The sequence below is a fragment of the Bufo gargarizans genome, chromosome 6 (genome assembly GCF_014858855.1).
Source record: "Bufo gargarizans isolate SCDJY-AF-19 chromosome 6, ASM1485885v1, whole genome shotgun sequence".
Classification (NCBI taxonomy): domain Eukaryota; kingdom Metazoa; phylum Chordata; class Amphibia; order Anura; family Bufonidae; genus Bufo; species Bufo gargarizans.
In genome coordinates this window covers 237,200,394-237,218,513 of record NC_058085.1, presented here as the reverse complement: position 1 = coordinate 237,218,513, position 18,120 = coordinate 237,200,394, and the positions used below count along the sequence as shown (strand labels likewise).

Genomic DNA, 18,120 nt, shown 5'->3' with positions numbered 1-18,120 from the left:
ACAGCCAAACAAAACTCAATATTTATGGCCCTCATTCTGTAGTTTGCAGAAACACCCCATATGTGGTCGTAAATGGCTATATAGCTGCACGGCAGGGCATAGAACGAAGGGAACTCCATACGGTTTCTGGAAGGCAGATTTTGATGGACAGTTTTTTTTTTGACACCATGTCCCATTAGAAGCCCCCCTGATGTAGCCTAGACTAGAAACTCCAAAAAAGTGACCCCATCTAAGAAACTACACCCCTCAAGGTATTCAAAAGTTACTTTACAAACTATGTTAACCCTTTAGGTGTTCCACAAAACTAAATAGCGAATGTAGAAACATTTTTAGAATTTAATTTTTTTGTTACATTGCCTCAAAAAAGAGTAATATAGAGCAACCAAAAATCATATTTACCCCTAAAATAGTCCCAAAACAACAACCACCTTATCCTGTAGTTTCCTAGATGGGGTCACTTTTATGGAGTTTCTACTCTAGGGGTGCATCAGGGGGCTTGAAAGGGTACATGGTGTAAATAAACCAGTCCAGCAAAATCTGCCTTCCAAAAACCATATGACGTTCCCCTCCTTCTATGTCCTGCCGTTTGGCCAAACAGTAGTTTACGACCACATATGGGGTGTTTCTGCAAACTACAGAATCAGGGCAACCCATTTTGAGTTTTGTTTGGCAGTTAACCCTTGTTTTACTCCTGGAAAAAATTGATTATATTGGAAAATTTTCCAAAAAATAGAAATTTCGAAATTGTTTCTCCATCTGCCATTAACTCTTGTGGAACACCTAAAGGGTTAACAAAGTTTGTAAACCCAGTTTTGAATACCTTGAGGGGTGTACTTTCTTAGATGGAGTCACTTTTTTGAAATTTCTATTCTAGGGGTGCAACAGGGGGCTTCAAATGGGACATGGTATAAACAAAACCAGTCCTGCAAAATCTGCCTTCCAAAACCCATATGGTGTTCCCCTCCTTCTATGTCCTCCCGTTTGGCCAAACAGTAGTTTACGACCACATATGGGGTGTTTATGCAAACTACAGAATCAGGGCAACCCATTTTGAGTTTTGTTTGGCAGTTAACCCTTGTTTTACTCCTGGAAAAAATTGATTATATTGGAAAATTTTCCAAAAAATAGAAATTTCGAAATTGTTTCTCCATCTGCCATTAACTCTTGTGGAACACCTAAAGGGTTAACAAAGTTTGTAAACCCAGTTTTGAATACCTTGAGGGGTGTACTTTCTTAGATGGAGTCACTTTTTTGAAATTTCTATTCTAGGGGTGCAACAGGGGGCTTCAAATGGGACATGGTATAAACAAAACCAGTCCTGCAAAATCTGCCTTCCAAAACCCATATGGTGTTCCCCTCCTTCTATGTCCTCCCGTTTGGCCAAACAGTAGTTTACGACCACATATGGGGTGTTTCTGCAAACTACAGAATCAGGGCAACCCATTTTGAGTTTTGTTTGGCAGTTAACCCTTGTTTTACTCCTGGAAAAAATTGATTATATTGGAAAATTTTCAAAAAAAGAGAAATTTCGAAATTGTTTCTCCATCTGCCATTAACTCTTGTGGAACACCTAAAGGGTTAACAAAGTTTGTAAACCCAGTTTTGAATACCTTGAGGGGTGTACTTTCTTAGATGGAGTCACTTTTTTGAAATTTCTATTCTAGGGGTGCAACAGGGGGCTTCAAATGGGACATGGTATAAACAAAACCAGTCCTGCAAAATCTGCCTTCCAAAACCCATATGGTGTTCCCCTCCTTCTATGTCCTCCCGTTTGGCCAAACAGTAGTTTACGACCACATATGGGGTATTTATACAAACTACAGAATCAGGGCAACCCATTTTGAGTTTTGTTTGGCAGTTAACCCTTGTTTTACTCCTGGAAAAAATTGATTATATTGGAAAATTTTCCAAAAAATAGAAATTTTGAAATTGTTTCTCCATCTGCCATTAACTTGTGGAACACCTAAAGGGTTAACAAAGTTTGTAAACCCAGTTTTGAATACCTTGAGGGGTGTACTTTCTTAGATGGAGTCACTTTTTTGAAATTTCTATTCTAGGGGTGCAACAGGGGGCTTCAAATGGGACATGGTATAAACAAAACCAGTCCTGCAAAATCTGCCTTCCAAAACCCATATGGTGTTCCCCTCCTTCTATGTCCTCCCGTTTGGCCAAACAGTAGTTTACGACCACATATGGGGTGTTTATGCAAACTACAGAATCAGGGCAACCCATTTTGAGTTTTGTTTGGCAGTTAACCCTTGTTTTACTCCTGGAAAAAATTGATTATATTGGAAAATTTTCCAAAAAATAGAAATTTCGAAATTGTTTCTCCATCTGCCATTAACTCTTGTGGAACACCTAAAGGGTTAACAAAGTTTGTAAACCCAGTTTTGAATACCTTGAGGGGTGTACTTTCTTAGATGGAGTCACTTTTTTGAAATTTCTATTCTAGGGGTGCAACAGGGGGCTTCAAATGGGACATGGTATAAACAAAACCAGTCCTGCAAAATCTGCCTTCCAAAACCCATATGGTGTTCCCCTCCTTCTATGTCCTCCCGTTTGGCCAAACAGTAGTTTACGACCACATATGGGGTGTTTCTGCAAACTACAGAATCAGGGCAACCCATTTTGAGTTTTGTTTGGCAGTTAACCCTTGTTTTACTCCTGGAAAAAATTGATTATATTGGAAAATTTTCAAAAAAAGAGAAATTTCGAAATTGTTTCTCCATCTGCCATTAACTCTTGTGGAACACCTAAAGGGTTAACAAAGTTTGTAAACCCAGTTTTGAATACCTTGAGGGGTGTACTTTCTTAGATGGAGTCACTTTTTTGAAATTTCTATTCTAGGGGTGCAACAGGGGGCTTCAAATGGGACATGGTATAAACAAAACCAGTCCTGCAAAATCTGCCTTCCAAAACCCATATGGTGTTCCCCTCCTTCTATGTCCTCCCGTTTGGCCAAACAGTAGTTTACGACCACATATGGGGTATTTATACAAACTACAGAATCAGGGCAACCCATTTTGAGTTTTGTTTGGCAGTTAACCCTTGTTTTACTCCTGGAAAAAATTGATTATATTGGAAAATTTTCCAAAAAATAGAAATTTTGAAATTGTTTCTCCATCTGCCATTAACTTGTGGAACACCTAAAGGGTTAACAAAGTTTGTAAACCCAGTTTTGAATACCTTGAGGGGTGTACTTTCTTAGATGGAGTCACTTTTTTGAAATTTCTATTCTAGGGGTGCAACAGGGGGCTTCAAATGGGACATGGTATAAACAAAACCAGTCCTGCAAAATCTGCCTTCCAAAACCCATATGATGTTCCCCTCCTTCTATGTCCTGCCGTTTGGCCAAACAGTAGTTTACGACCACATATGGGGTGTTTCTGCAAACTACAGAATCAGGGCAACCCATTTTGAGTTTTGTTTGGCAGTTAACCCTTGTTTTACTCCTGGAAAAAATTGATTATATTGGAAAATTTTCCCAAAAATAGAAATTTCTAAATTGTTTCTCCATCTGCCATTAACTCTTGTGGAAGACCTAAAGGGTTAATAAAGTTTGAAAAAACAGTTTTGAATACCTTGAGGGGTGTAGTTTCTAGAATGGGGTCATTTTTGGGAGGTTTCTATTATCTAAGCCTCACAATATGACTGCAAACCTGAACTGGTCCATAAAAAGTGGGATTTTGAAGATTTCTGAAAAATTTCAAAATTTGCTTCTAAACTTCTAAGCCTTGTAACATCCCCAAAAAATAAAATATCATTCCCAAAATGCTATACACATGAAGTAGACATATGGGGAATGTAAAGCCATCACAATTTTTGGGGGTATTACTATGTATTACAGAAGTAGAGAAACTGAAACTTTGAAATTTGCTAATTTTTAAAAAAAATTGGTAAAAATTGTATTTTTTTGTGCACAAAAGTTAACTTTTTTGACCCAATTTTAGCAGTGTCATGAAGTACAATATGTGACGAAAAAACAATCTCAGAACGGCCTGGGTAAGTCAAAGCGTTTTAAAGTTATGAGCACTTAAAGGGACACTGGTCAGATTTGCAAAAAATGGCCAAGTCCTTAAGGTGAAATAGGGCTGAGTCCTTAAGGGGTTAAAGGAAGGGGGGGCAGCGGTTGAAAGCCAATTATATTTACGGAACCCAAATCAAATATAAAGCCATGTTTTATCAATAGAAATGCTGCAAAATACGTACAGTAGTCATTAGTATAGGAATGAGGAGGTGCGATTCAGATTCTCTCTCCACATTATACACTTTATATGCTTTAACTTCTTTTTCCCCCCTCTGAGTCAGCACTCCTCCCCATGTGGCACAGGTGCTTTTAATTTAGCAGTAGTCTGCAAAGGGTTAAATAATTCCTACCCCATCTCAGTTGAAGTTCCTGAGAAGCCGTGAACAGGTGATCCCTTTGCACCAGTTCACATGCGGCGCTGGACGGTGGCCGCCGCTGCTTCTGTGCCGTGCTGGTGGAGTGATGGGATCCGAGGCCTAGGTGGCTCTGCCTCACGGTGGGGCTGCATTGTGGCTGTTGGATCCCGTTGCCTGCTGGTGCGGTGTGGAGGTGCGGTGGTCGCCGCACAGCACTGCGCTATGGATAGAGTAGGTTCCCACTTAACAAGAGGCAACCTTGTCGCGGTAAGTGGGCCTATGCTCTTTGATCAAACTGTATACTAATGCCTCTTTTAGGGCACAGCAAATGTTTGATACTTGTGCTGTATAGCCATGTTTTATCAATAGAAATGCTGCAAAATACGTACAGTAGTCATTAGTATAGGAATGAGGAGGTGCGATTCAGATTCTCTCTCCACATTATCCAAATCAAATATAGGCTGAGGCTCGGTTCAATTCTGCAGTAGAGGTCCTTTGCAGCTTAAATGAGAAAAAGGACACAAAAACACTACATGCAGCAGTATTTTGTCCAAAGAAATACAGGAATCCATACTGGAAACTTAAATGGATCCCATTATAGTCAATGGGATCTGTCAAATGAAAAACTGGAATTTCACAGTATATGTGAAAATAGCCTTATTGAGTTCTGATAACAGAGACCACTAAACCCCTCAGGTGCTGCTGATCGCAGCATCCTGTCATAGAGGTCGGGTGCGGGCTATGCGATTCTGCCGCTGGCACCCACCTCCTGTATCTGTATTAAACGTTAATTATCTTCATTGGTGGCGCCCCCTAAGTATTAAAAACAGTGGTGGCGCAGTACGCCCTCCCCAGTAATAAAAACATTGGTGGTGCAGTGCACCCTCCCCCAGTATTAAAAACATTGGTATCGCAGTGCGCCCTCCTCACCCCACCCCAGTATTAAAGTCATTGGTGGCGCAGTGCACCCTTCCCCCCAGTATAATAATTTGTGACAGTTGCCACAGGGCCTCCCTCTCCTCATTGGTGGTGCAACGGTAGTTGTGATTGGAGCCCCATCAGTGTAATCCTGGGGCTCCGATCGGTTACCATGGCAGCCAGGACGCTACTGAAGCCCTGGCCACCATGGAAAGCTCCCTGCTGCTGTGTGCACAAAGCACAGGGCAGCAGGGAAAGTGTAAATTCCTATTCACTCTAATAGAGCTCTATTAGGGTAAATAAGACAGGGGATTAAAAGATCCCATGTTCTAGCCCCTAAACTGTGTGCTACGCCAAGTTTCACCCCCCCCCCCCACCAAAATATTAAGTATAAATCCCCCCTTTCCCAATTTGACATATAAAATATATAAACAATAAATAAATAAACATATTACATATCGCCACGTCCAAAAAGTCCAAACTATTAAAATATTAAAAAAAACTATGCGGTGAACGCCGTAATAGAAAAAAATGTAAAATAAAAACTGTGTGCTACGCCATTTTTTTTGACTTGTCCTCTTGTCCCCATCAAAAATAGGATAGGACTGTTCGATTACGGGCCGGACGTTCCATAAAACGCGGAATGCACACAGCTTTTTTGGTGTTTTATTTTTTTTGCATCGTATAGAATGGTATCGAAATCGAATCATAATTTAAGTATTGTGACAACCCTACTTACCTTTTTATACTCAACATTGAAATTGCATCACCAATAAGGAAAGGTCATGGAATTATGTAAATTACTGAATAGATAGGCATGTTAATGTATGCAAATGAAAAAATGGAAACAAAATATTCAAAAAAATATCTATTTATTCAGTATCGAGTATGAATCCACACAGAAATCCACACAGTTACATGTCTTAGCATGCTATCAGTGAGATTATTAATAGTTGTTTAAGGAATGTTCTGCACACTAAATGCACTTCGGCATGAAAATCATCAAATCTTCTACTGGCATCTCCCCTTGCAATTGCCGACCAATGACGTTCCAGATGGGGGACAAGTCTGGAGACGCTGTAGGCCATGGTAGCATGTTTAGGCCACACTTGTGCTAGAGTGAACAACCTGTGAGCTACTGGAGCAACATGCGGCCTGGTGTTCTGTGGAAAAACGCTTTTGAGAAATGGCCCTACCACTGGTTGTATGACCAAATTAATGTAACACCAAGCTTTTAGTGTACTTGAAATGAAGACTAAAGGGATCTGGCTACTGTACATTATTCCAATCCACACCATAATCCCAGGAGTAGGACCACTGTGCTGTTCCCTTGTGAAGTCCTGTTTATGGGGTCTCCAGACCAATCTCCGGCCATTATTGCATCTGAGACAAAAGCGGGGCTCATCGCTGAAGAGGATAGACCACATTCCAGCATCCATTGCTGTCTGGCATGATAGCCATCATAGCCTTTGAGAGCAGTGGTGTGAGTTCAGTCAAGAAACCTGTAGCTAGACTTCTTACTTGTAGCCCAATGTTGTGCAAATGCCTTGTGATTTATTGTGTAGACACACTTTGCTGTTCTAGGCTTGGGATGTTTGTGAAATACTTGATTAGGACTCTGGCCAATGCTATTGGTGTCAATGGTAGGAAAAGTCTTCTTCAATTTTTTAGAAAAACAATGGCACTCCAGTGATATATGCAATTAAATCAAAGTATCTTTATTTTCTATCCAGCTTAAACAGGCTTGGAATGTGTCCAATTTAATTTGTAATACACAATGGATGACTACGTGCCAGTGGCGGATTTGGAACTTGATGTGGCCCCATTTTGTAGGTGGAGCTAAACTGATAGAAGGCATGGCCAAGCCAAGTGGCCAGGATAACTTTGCCTCTCTGGGTCAGTATGATTATAACGTAAGTTCTACTACTTTTGCCCAATAATTTATTTTTTTAATGTTTTTGCTTTAACACATCCAAAGACCTATAACTTTTTATTTTATTTATTTCTACAGAACTGTGTGAGGGCTTGCAGACTAACTTATAGTTTTAATTGGTATCATTTTGGGGTACATAGTTGGTGGCAGATAAGAAAAAAAAATAGCAAATCAGACACATGGCCACCTGACACCGACCTGAAGGAGCATTCATACCTTAAACATTTATATCATATCCATGGAATAAAAACTGCTGATACCCAAGTGTCCCAGAGCTGGACTCCCTTTTGGGAGAATGAGGTCCTGTGACTCCAATTCATGAGGACCTCTTCTGCATGGCTTTCTCCAATGAAGTCTCTTGCAGCTTTTACCAACCTTTTTATTTTATAAATGTTACTTGTATTGGGCCTGTGGTATGTAGGTAAACCTTAAAGGCTATGTACATCTTTGGGGGCAATTTGTTTTTCTTATTATTGCATTGTACTTATATTGAGCTCAAAATCATTTGTTCAATTGGTCTCTGGATTTTCTCTCTTTTGCATCAGTTGGGGAGCAGACAGACTTCTTTTCTCTGATCTCTGACATTATAAACATTCATTAAAGCTCAATCCTTATCTTACTGAGAAGAATATGGCTTAACCCCTTAAGGACACAGCCCTATTTCACCTTAAGGACCAGGCCATTTTTTGCTAATCTGACCATTGTCACTTTAAGTGCTGATAACTTTAAAACGCTTTGACTTATCCAGCCCATTCTGAGATTGTTTTTTCGTCACATATTGTACTTCATGACAGTGGTAAAATGAAGTAAACAAAATTCATATTTATTTATTAAAAAATACCAAGTTTAACAAAAATTGGGAACAAATTGCAAATTTCTAAGTTTCAATTTCTCTACTTCTATAATACATAATAATACCTCCAAAATAGTTATTACTTTACATTCCCCATGTGTCTACTTCATGTTTGGATCATTTTGGGAATGATATTTTATTTTTTGGGGATGTTACAAGGCTTAGAAGCAAATCTTGAAATTTTTCCGAAATTTTCAAAAACCCAATTTTTAGGGACCAGTTCAGGTCTGAAGTCACTTTGTGAGGCTTACATAATAGAAACCACCCAAAAATGACCCCATTCTAGAAACTACACTCCTCGCGGTATTCAAAAATGATTTTATAAACATCGTTAACCCTTTAGGTGTTCCACAAGAATTAATGGAAAATAGAGATACAATTTCAAAATTTCACTTTTTGGGCAGATTTTCCATTTTAATAATTTTTTTCCGGTTACAAAGCAAGGGTTAACAGCCAAACCAAACTCAATATTTTTGGCCCTGATTCTGTAGTTTACAGAAACACCCCATATGTGGTCGTAAACCGCTGTACGGGCACATGGCAGGGCGCAGAAGGAAAGGAATGCCATATGGTTTTTGGAAGGCAGATTTTGCTGGACTGTTTTTTTTTTTTACACCATGTCCTATTGAAGCCCCCCTGATGCACCCCTAGAGTAGAAACTCCCAAAAAGTGGCCCCATTTTAGAAACTACGGGATAGGGTGGCAGTATTGTTGGTACAAGATAACAAGAAATAGCTGTTTTGGCACAGTTTTTTTATTTTTTGTTATTTACAACATTCATCTGACAGGTTAGATCATGTGATATTTTTATAGACCAGGTTGTCACGGATGCGGCGATACCTAATATGTATACTTTTTTTTTATTTATTTAAGTTTTACACAATGATTTCATTTTTGAAGCAAAAGAAAATCATGTTTTAGTGTTTCCATAGTCTGAGAGCCATAATTTTTTCAGTTTTTTGGCGATTACCTTGGGTAGGGTATGTTATTTGTGGGATGAGATGACGGTTTTATTGGCACTATTTTGGGGTGCGTGTGACTTTTTGATCGCTTGCTATTACACTTTTTGTGATGTAAGGTGACAAAAAATGGTTTATTTAGCACAGTTTTAAAACATTTTTTTTTACAGTGTTCATCTGAGGAGTTAGGTCATGTGATATCTTTATAAAGCCGATCGATACGGACGCGGTGATACCTAAAATCATGTTTTAGTGTCTCCATATTCTCAGAGCCATAGCTTTTGGGTGATTATCTCAGGTAGGGGGTCATTTTTTCCGGGATGAGGTGACGGTTAGATTTGTACTATTTTGGTGGGCAAACACCTTTTTGATCGCTTGCTGTTGTACTTTTTGTGATGTAAGGTGACAAAAAAATGGTTTATTGAGCAGTTTTTATTTTGTATTTTTTACGGTGTTCATCTGAGGGGTTAGGTCATGTGATATATTTATAGAGCCGATACGGACGCGGCGATACCTAATATGTATACTCCCCCCCCACCTCCCACCTATTTTTTCCCAATTTCTTTTAGCTTTATTTGGGGAAAATGACGTTTTTGTTTATTTTTACTTGAAACTTTAAATTTTTGGGGGGGAAAACTTTATTTTTCAAAAAAAATTTCACTTTCTTTTTTGTCCCACTTTGGGACTTGAACTTTTGGGGGTATATTCCTTTATTATGCATTCCAATACTTCTGTATTGGAATGCATTGGCTGTATGAGTAATACTGTGTATTACTCATACAGCTTCCGGGGCCTGTGAGATCCAGGGGGCTGGATCTCACAGGCTCTCCACCGGAAGGCAGCGCAGATGCCTCAGGAAGGCATCGCGCTGCCTTCCATACCATCGGGTCCCCCCCACAGCCCCATGGGGACCCGATAGCACTGCCGTCGCACTATAGAAAGCCGCAAACCGCAAGTGACCTGCAGTTTGCGGCGATTGCCCCCGCCATTTAGCCGAGGTGCCAGCTCAATGATTTCAGCAGGCATCATGTTCCGATCACCGCCTGCCGGGCGGCGGTGATCGGAACAACACATGACGTACCGGTACGTCATGTGTCCTTAAGGACTCGGGAAACATGCCGTACTGGTGTACGTCATGTGTCCGTAAGGGGTTAAGTAAGTTTTTATAAATTCTCAATAGTTTAGAGATAAGGGTTATTAGATGGCACAAAGTGAAGTAACAGTCACACAGTCATAAAAACAGTTAACCCTTTGTGACAGAATGGCTCAATATTTTTAATAAAGGCCAATTAAAAATATGATTTTTAGGCAAAATTTAGCAAAATGCAATCATAAACAAAAATTGCCTTCAAAGGTGTACATTGCCTTTAAAGAGCATGACCTGTTTCATGGATAATAATATACACCAGTGGCGTAGGGATCGCCATAGCAACCATAGCAGTGGCTATGGGGCCCTATGCACTGGGGGCCCGTCTGGGCCGCCTTCTGTTGATTTTATTTTTTTATTTACACACACACTACACACAGGCAGCCAGGCCCGAGCCACGGACCGCCCGCCCACTACACCAGACTAGTGGGCGGGGCGCGGGCGGTCCGCTGCTTGGGCCTGGCAGGGGAGAAGGAGTCAGGAATGGAGCAGGGCGCATGCAGGGCCGGGCCGACACAGAGGCTGGGGAGGCTCCAGCCTCTGGGCAGCAGGCAGGCCACTGAGTAACTCAGAAGATCCGATGGTATATTCTAACCCCATGGTGTTCCCATGGTGATGGGGACGCTTGCCTGGGGGTTAGAAAATACCATTGGATCTGAGGTTTCACGATCTCAGTGAGATCGTGAAAACTGAAATTCGATGGTATATTCTAACCCCCAGGCGTTCCCATGGTGACAGGGATGCTTGCCTGGGGGTTAGAATATACAGGGCCACGCCACTCACAGGAGAACATTTATAAACTAATCAGTAACTTTAACCGTAATCATTGACATTGCTGATCTCTTTACTTGGATACCTTACTCCGTCTTAGCTCTGGTAACAGCAGGCAGTGCGGGCGGGCGGCGCTCACTCACTGATGTCACGCGCCTGCTCCTCCCACTAGGCGGCGCAGGCGCTGCCTGCCCACACTGCCTGCTGTTACCGGCGCTAAGACAGAGTAAGGTATCCAGTAAAGAGATCAGCAATGATTAAAGTTAAAGTTACTGATTAGTTTATAAATGTACTCCTGTGAGCGTCGGGGAGGGGGATCTGTGGATGGCACTGTTTAGGGGAGGGGGATCTGTGGATGGCACTGTTTAGGGGAGGGGGATCTGTGGATGGCACTGTTTAGGGGAGGGGGAACTGTGGATGGCACTGTTTAGGGGAGGGGATCTGTGGATGGCACTATTTAGGGGAGGGGAATCTGTGGATGGCACCATTTAGGGGAGGGGGATCTGTGGATGGCACTGTTTAGGGGAGGGGTATCTGTGGATGGCACATAGGAAGGGGTGGGGTTTAGAGAGAAAGGGGTTTGGCCTTGACAGGAAGGGGTGGGTCAAATTTATATTAGGGGGGTGCCCGAGTTTAGTCTCACCTAGGGCAGCACAAAACCAAGATACACCACTGCACTGACCACGTCGCTGCTGCCGCGCCTGCCAGGCTGCCGGCCGCGCTGGAGGACGGAGGGAGTAGTGAGTACTTGGCACTGACTTGCGTGCTACCTCCCCACTCCGCCTCCTGGCTCGGCCACTCCGCTGCTCTGGTCTCTGCTCAGTCGCTTGCCTGACTGGGTGGGAGCTCTGGAAGGGGTGGTGGGAAGCACGATAGATATGTGGGGGGGCATAATCTTTTTTTTGCTTTGGGGCCCATGCATTTCTAGCTACGCCCCTGATATACACAACATGATCTGAGGCTCTCAAAGACCAATGACATCCGTATTCATGCCCTTCTATACCTACTGTATATTGGCTAGATGGGAGAAGTTCCTCTGGAGTGATCTCACCCCTCATTAACATACATGAACCATCCACGAAGCAACCAAAGAACATGTGTGCATGCACTAGAGACCTAGAACAACAGGTAGGTAATTAGCCTAACCGGATAGAGTTGTGCAAATCCTGCTACACTGCATCTATTCTACCTGTGTTGCCAACCTAAATTTTTATTTTTTCTGGACAATTTAATAAAAAATTACAGACAGTCAACATTTTTTTTACAGACAAATTGGAAAAACTATAAAGGTTATAAGTAATACATGTCTATAGATCAGACACTAATACTGAACACATTACAAGTGTTTACTTTGAAGTCTAAAATGTTACGTGTCCCTCTTTGATAGTCCAAAGAGTTGGAAGGTATGCAGACAGAGTGTACAGTTGAATGCAAAAGTTTTGGCACCTCTGGTGAAAATTACTGTTAAGCAAATTGAAGGTGAAAAGATCTCCAAAAGGCATAAAGTTAGATGACACATTTCCTTTGTATTTCAAACAAAAACTATTATTATAACTTTTTTCATCCAGGGTCAGGATGAAGGGTAGGCAGAGGAAGGTGTGTGCCTTGGTCGCTACTTCTTGTCAGGCTGTAAGGCTGGTTTCACACGGGCGTTGCGGAAAAATGTGCGGGTGCGTTGCGGAAACACCCGCGATTTTTCCGCGCGAGTGCAAAACATTGTAATGCGTTTTGCACTCGCGTGAGAAAAATCGCGCATGTTTGGTACCCAAACCCGAACTTCTTCACAGAAGTTCGGGCTTGGGATTGATGTTCTGAAGATTGTATTATTTTCCCTTATAACATGGTTATAAGGGAAAATAATAGCATTCTGAATACAGAATGCTTAGTATAATAGCGCTGGAAGGGTTAAAAAAAATAAAAAAGTTAACTCACCTTATCCCCATGATCGTGTAGATCCCGGTCTGTTCTTTAGCTGTGGGCTGAATGACCTTTGGTGATGTCAGATCACATGCTCCAATCACATGGTCCATCACCATGGTGATGGAGCATGTGATCTGACATCACCAAAGGTCCTTTAGCCACAGCTAAAGAACAGACCGACCGGGAACTAGGCGATCATGGGGATAAGGTGAGTTAACTTTTTTTTATTTTTTTTAACCCTCCCAGCGCTATTATACTAAGCATTCTGTAGTCAGAATGCTATTATTTTCCCTTATAACCATGTTATAAGGGAAAATAATACAGTGAATAGACTGTCACCTAGAACCCATGCGTGGAAATCGCACCGCATCCGCACTTGCTTGCGGATGCTTGCGATTTTCACGCAACCCCATTCATTTCTATGGGGCCTGCGTTACGTGAAAAACGCTGAATATAGAACATGCTGCGATTTTCACGCAACGCATAAGTGATGCGTGAAAATCACCGCTCATGTGAACAGCCCCATAGAAATGAATGGGTCAGGATTCAGTGCGGGTGCAATGCGTTCAACTCACGCATCGCACCCGCGCGGAAATCTCGCCCGTGTGAAAGGGGCCTAAGGGGCGCAGTTTTCCTACTAAGAATGCGAGTGTCAGCAGAGTTAGAGCAGGCTGCAGACATCTCTGCATGTGCTCCACCACTCCATGTTCTCATTTTTGGTCTGGGTCACTTATACTCTCCTCCCCACTAGGGATCGCATTTGTGAGTTGTAATGTACCCAATACTGATGTCCTATACAATATCCATTTTTGCACAGGACACATTTTAGCCCTGTGTCCCCTGATGAGTCTGGGGCTTGTAACAATTGGATGAAATGTGTTGGGACATGTTTGCCATGCTGCTGCCGGAACTCCAGCCCTATTGACTATAATGGGGGAGGGCCAGACCTCCGGCGGCACGTGTAAACTAGCGGCAGCACGGATTTGGCAGGCTGTTCACACACCAGAACAGCCTGCCGGAGAAGGCTGCCGCTAGTGTGAAAGTAGCCTTAACTGTATTTACTTTGCAAGTTGGGCCCCAAGACTATGTAACAATGTACATTGTTAATTGTATGTTAAGACTTAAAAAAAATAATTCTACGGAAATATTTTTTTCCAAAGTTTTTCTTTTTTTGTCATTATAAAACCACAAGAAAAACTATACAAATGTGGTACCTCTGTAATCGAACTGATTCAGAGAATGAAGGGAACAGGTCAATTTTACCACATAGGGATCATCGTAAAAACAAAACACATAAAACTATCACAGAATAGTTTTCTATTTATTTTTTTCAATTTCACCCCATTTGGATTTTTTTTCTTGCTTTGGTTACTGTCACACTAGCATTGGAATCCGGCAGGCGGTTCCAGCAAGCCATATACAAATGGATAGCTTTTTTTTTTCCGGATCCGTTAGACGGATCTCATCTGGTATGATCCGGAATAATGGATCCGATATTGACAGATCAAAAGCGAAACTAGCTCCTCCTATATCCCGGTGCATGCGCGGACCCGAAAACCCGATCCGGAGATGCGGCAATTTCCAGAACACTTGGTACCTGATCCGACATTAATACATCTTTATGGAAATGAATGCCTGATCCGGCAAGTGCGGTATTGTTCCGGGACGTACAAGGGACGGAACGGAAGACATCTTTCCATTCAGAATGCATTTGGACAAAACGGATGTGTTTTTTTCCGGTATTGAGACTCTTTACCGGATTTAAATACTGTAAAGGAATAACGCTAGTGTGAAAGTACCCAAACCACTGCATCATATGGAATATGGTAATATTAGAATGTACAACTTGTCCCACAAAAAACAAACCATAACACGGCTCTGTGAATGGTAAAATAAGAGTTATGGATTCTGGAAAACAGGGAGTAAAAAACAAAAATGGAAAATCCTCCAGTTCTGAAAGGGTTAATAAAAGATACAGTTAGCAAATTCTTAGTTATAGATACAGCTTTGACTGATCACATGGCCATGACATCACCAAAGGTCCTTTAGCAACACACTAAGGATTTGACTCCTCCTATACATGTGACTGAACACATGGCCATGACATCACCAAAGGTCCTTTAGCGACACACTAAGGATTTGACTCCTCCTATACATGTGACTGAACACATGGCCATGACATCACCAAAGGTCCTTTAGCGACACACTAAGGATATGACTCCTCATATACATGTGACTGATCACATGACCATGACATCACCAAAGTTCCTTTAGCAACACACTAAGGATTTGACTCCTCCTATACATGTGACTGAACACATGACCATGACATCAACAAAGGTCCTTTAGCGACACACTAAGGATTTGACTCCTCCTATACATGTGACTGAACACGACCATGACATCACCAAAGGTCCTTTAGCAACACACTAAGGATTTGACTCCTATACATGTGACTGAACACATGACCATGACATCACCAAAGGTCCTTTAGCAACACACTAAGGATTTGACTCCTCCTATACATGTGACTGAACGCATGGCCATGACATCACCAAAGGTCCTTTAGCTCCTCCAGCAGCACACTCAGGATTTGACTTCTATGTGGTTGATCACATGATCCTGACATCACCAAAGGTCCTTTATCCCACTAGGCTGTACTATCTATCTGTAATTTACTGGTCAGGGTAAGTGATTTGAATTGATTGTTATTATGTCCTTATAACTTTTATGTGTGGGGAAGAAGTGCATATATAATGTGTGACCTGTATTCAGTGTGCACGGTAGGAATACTATATACATCTGTGGATCCAAGTGTATAGCTGTAGTATTGGGTTACATGTGATGTTAGTAATATGTAGCGTATGGATATGTATCTATTGGGGGAGATTTATCAAACTGGTCTAAAGGAAACATTCTGTAGTTGCCCATAGCAACCAATCAGATTCCACCATTCAGTTTTCAGAGCTCAAATTTGATTGGTTGTTATGAGCAAACAACCCAGCTTTCCTTTACACCAGCCAAATAGCAGAGGACTGAATGTTTCATAGATCTGTTTATAGATATGTAGTAAAGATCCTCCATGTAAAGTTTCATGCAGATACATGAAGTTAGCATATCTATATCTGTGTGATTTTTGTCATGTACCTGTTTATGCTTTTTGTGAGTGTCTGTTTGTTACTCTGATTGAATTTCGCAGGATGTTTGGAGTGTTCCCTGGTTGGCATCACTACTCCTATTACAAGTACTTGCGCTCGGTGGCGTGACTGTCTGTAGTTGTCTCATATACATAGCGTTTTGCGGTGGTTTATGGTGGAAAGAGCAGTGCTATTGTGACTGTGCGGTACCAACCAAGTGCTTTTATTGTTGGACATACTTTTGCATATATATAGTTTTTCATGTTTAACCTAATTAGTATTAACAATATTTGATTTCATTTAAATATTACCTGTCACTAGTGGTGAGCAAAATTGTGTTTTTTTTAAGTTCGGCATACAAGATTCTGGTTATCTAAGAATTTCGTTTTGGATTCCGCTACCACGGAATCCATAACGGAATTCTTAGATATCCCGAACCTTGTATGCTGAACTTGCAAAACAAGTTTGCTCATCCATGTCACCTCTCCTGGCATGTTTGTTTTAGTAAATTCTCGTGTTCCCCATGGAATAAGAGTTCTGCAACATCTTTTCTCATAACCCTGTGTTATACCATTCCCCTCTTATTCCTCTTAGAAATGTTTAAAGTGTAACTGCCATCCTCTGTCTTCTGTTTACATAACACAGTCAGTGTTGAGCAAGTCTCCACTGTTATGTAAACAGAAGACAGAGGACCGTTGCTACGGCTCAAAATAGGCCACTTTAGAGCAATTTTTCTAATAGAAATGTATGATTTCAGTAATTAAAGTATCACTGCCCCTATACATTGCACAAATAAAAATAGAATGGCAGTTACACTTTAAATACATTGACAACCTGGTGTTATCATTGCCGCCTTTCAATACAGTCTGTCGCAACACTGTTTAATACTGTGTACACTGATTGGACAGTGATAGTGTCAGTGTGTAGGGACTCCCTAATAATCATGTGGGCGGCACGGTGGCTCAGTGGTTAGAACTGGTGCCTTGCAGCGCTTGGGGCCTAGGTTTGAATCCGACCAAGGGCAACATCTGCATGGAGTTTGTATGTTCTCCCCGTGTTTGCGTGGGTTTCCTCAGGGTACTCTGGTTTCCTCCCACACTCCAAAGACATACTGATAGGGACCTTAGATTGTTAGCCCCATTGGGGACAGTTGGATGCTAATGTCTGTAAAGCACTGTGGACTAAGTGCATTAAATAAATAAATAAATCTGACTGGAGGGTCCACAGTGCTCCTTTGAGTGCTGTGTTCCCGTCACTCTTCCAGTGTTTGTGACCGCTCAGTTGAATAGAACAGCAGTGATTTCAGACAATCAACACCTTGATGACATGTGCTGTGTGTGTGTGTGTGTGTGTGTGTATATATATATATATATATATATATATATATATATATATTCCCAGTGTGTATTTTTCCAACTACTGGGATGTTGTACCCGTCCCCTTTGACCCGCTCTCCCTTTTCCTTCAAATTCATTTAGCAGAAAAATAGATCTTTTCCTAACTGATCTACTCAAGATGGAAAAGGGCAGAAAACAGATGGCCGAAAGAATATTAAACTTCACCCTAGAGATCATCTACCTGCTGACTGGAGAGGTGAGGGGTTCTGGAAATCATGTCACATATAAAGTCTTGTATCTCTAGATATGGGTCCATTCACACACCCGTAAAATGGGTCCGCATCCGTTCCGCAATTTTGCGGAGAAGAAAAGTCAATTTCTATAAGAGTGCCAGCGATGTGCGGTCCGCAAAACACATACGAACGTGTGAATGGACCCTAAACCAAGGACATAACTAGAGAGGTGAAAGAAAAGAATACAGTGATATCATTGTCTCTCTCCATGCACAGGATTACATGATAGTGAAGAAGATAAAAGAAGAGGGTGAAGAATGGAGTAGGAACCAGGATCCTATCCTGGTGTCTCCACCTCATTCACTGACACATGAGAGAAACAGCTATCAGAAGATCCTGGACCTCACTAGCAAGATCACTGAGCTGCTGACTGGAGAGGTGAGCAGCGCCGCTGGAAGGCTGGTTTCTGGATGACTACTGTAGTCTTGTGTGCGGATGCAGGAACCCTGTAACCACATTCATGCTACAC

General features: G+C 41.7%; 1 protein-coding gene across 1 annotated transcript in view; it reads left to right on the top strand.

The window, feature by feature from the left end:
* The first annotated feature begins 15,512 nt into the window (after window positions 1-15,512).
* LOC122941329 (zinc finger protein 260-like) overlaps window positions 15,513-18,120 on the top strand; it is an 80,444-nt gene continuing 77,836 nt past the window's right edge. Inside the window, exons 1-3 of the mRNA XM_044298462.1 lie at window positions 15,513-15,571; window positions 17,500-17,614; window positions 17,868-18,029. Of these exons, the coding sequence (XP_044154397.1) occupies window positions 17,537-17,614; window positions 17,868-18,029 (240 nt within the window). The 5' untranslated portion in view covers window positions 15,513-15,571; window positions 17,500-17,536. The remainder of the gene's footprint in view (window positions 15,572-17,499; window positions 17,615-17,867; window positions 18,030-18,120) is intronic.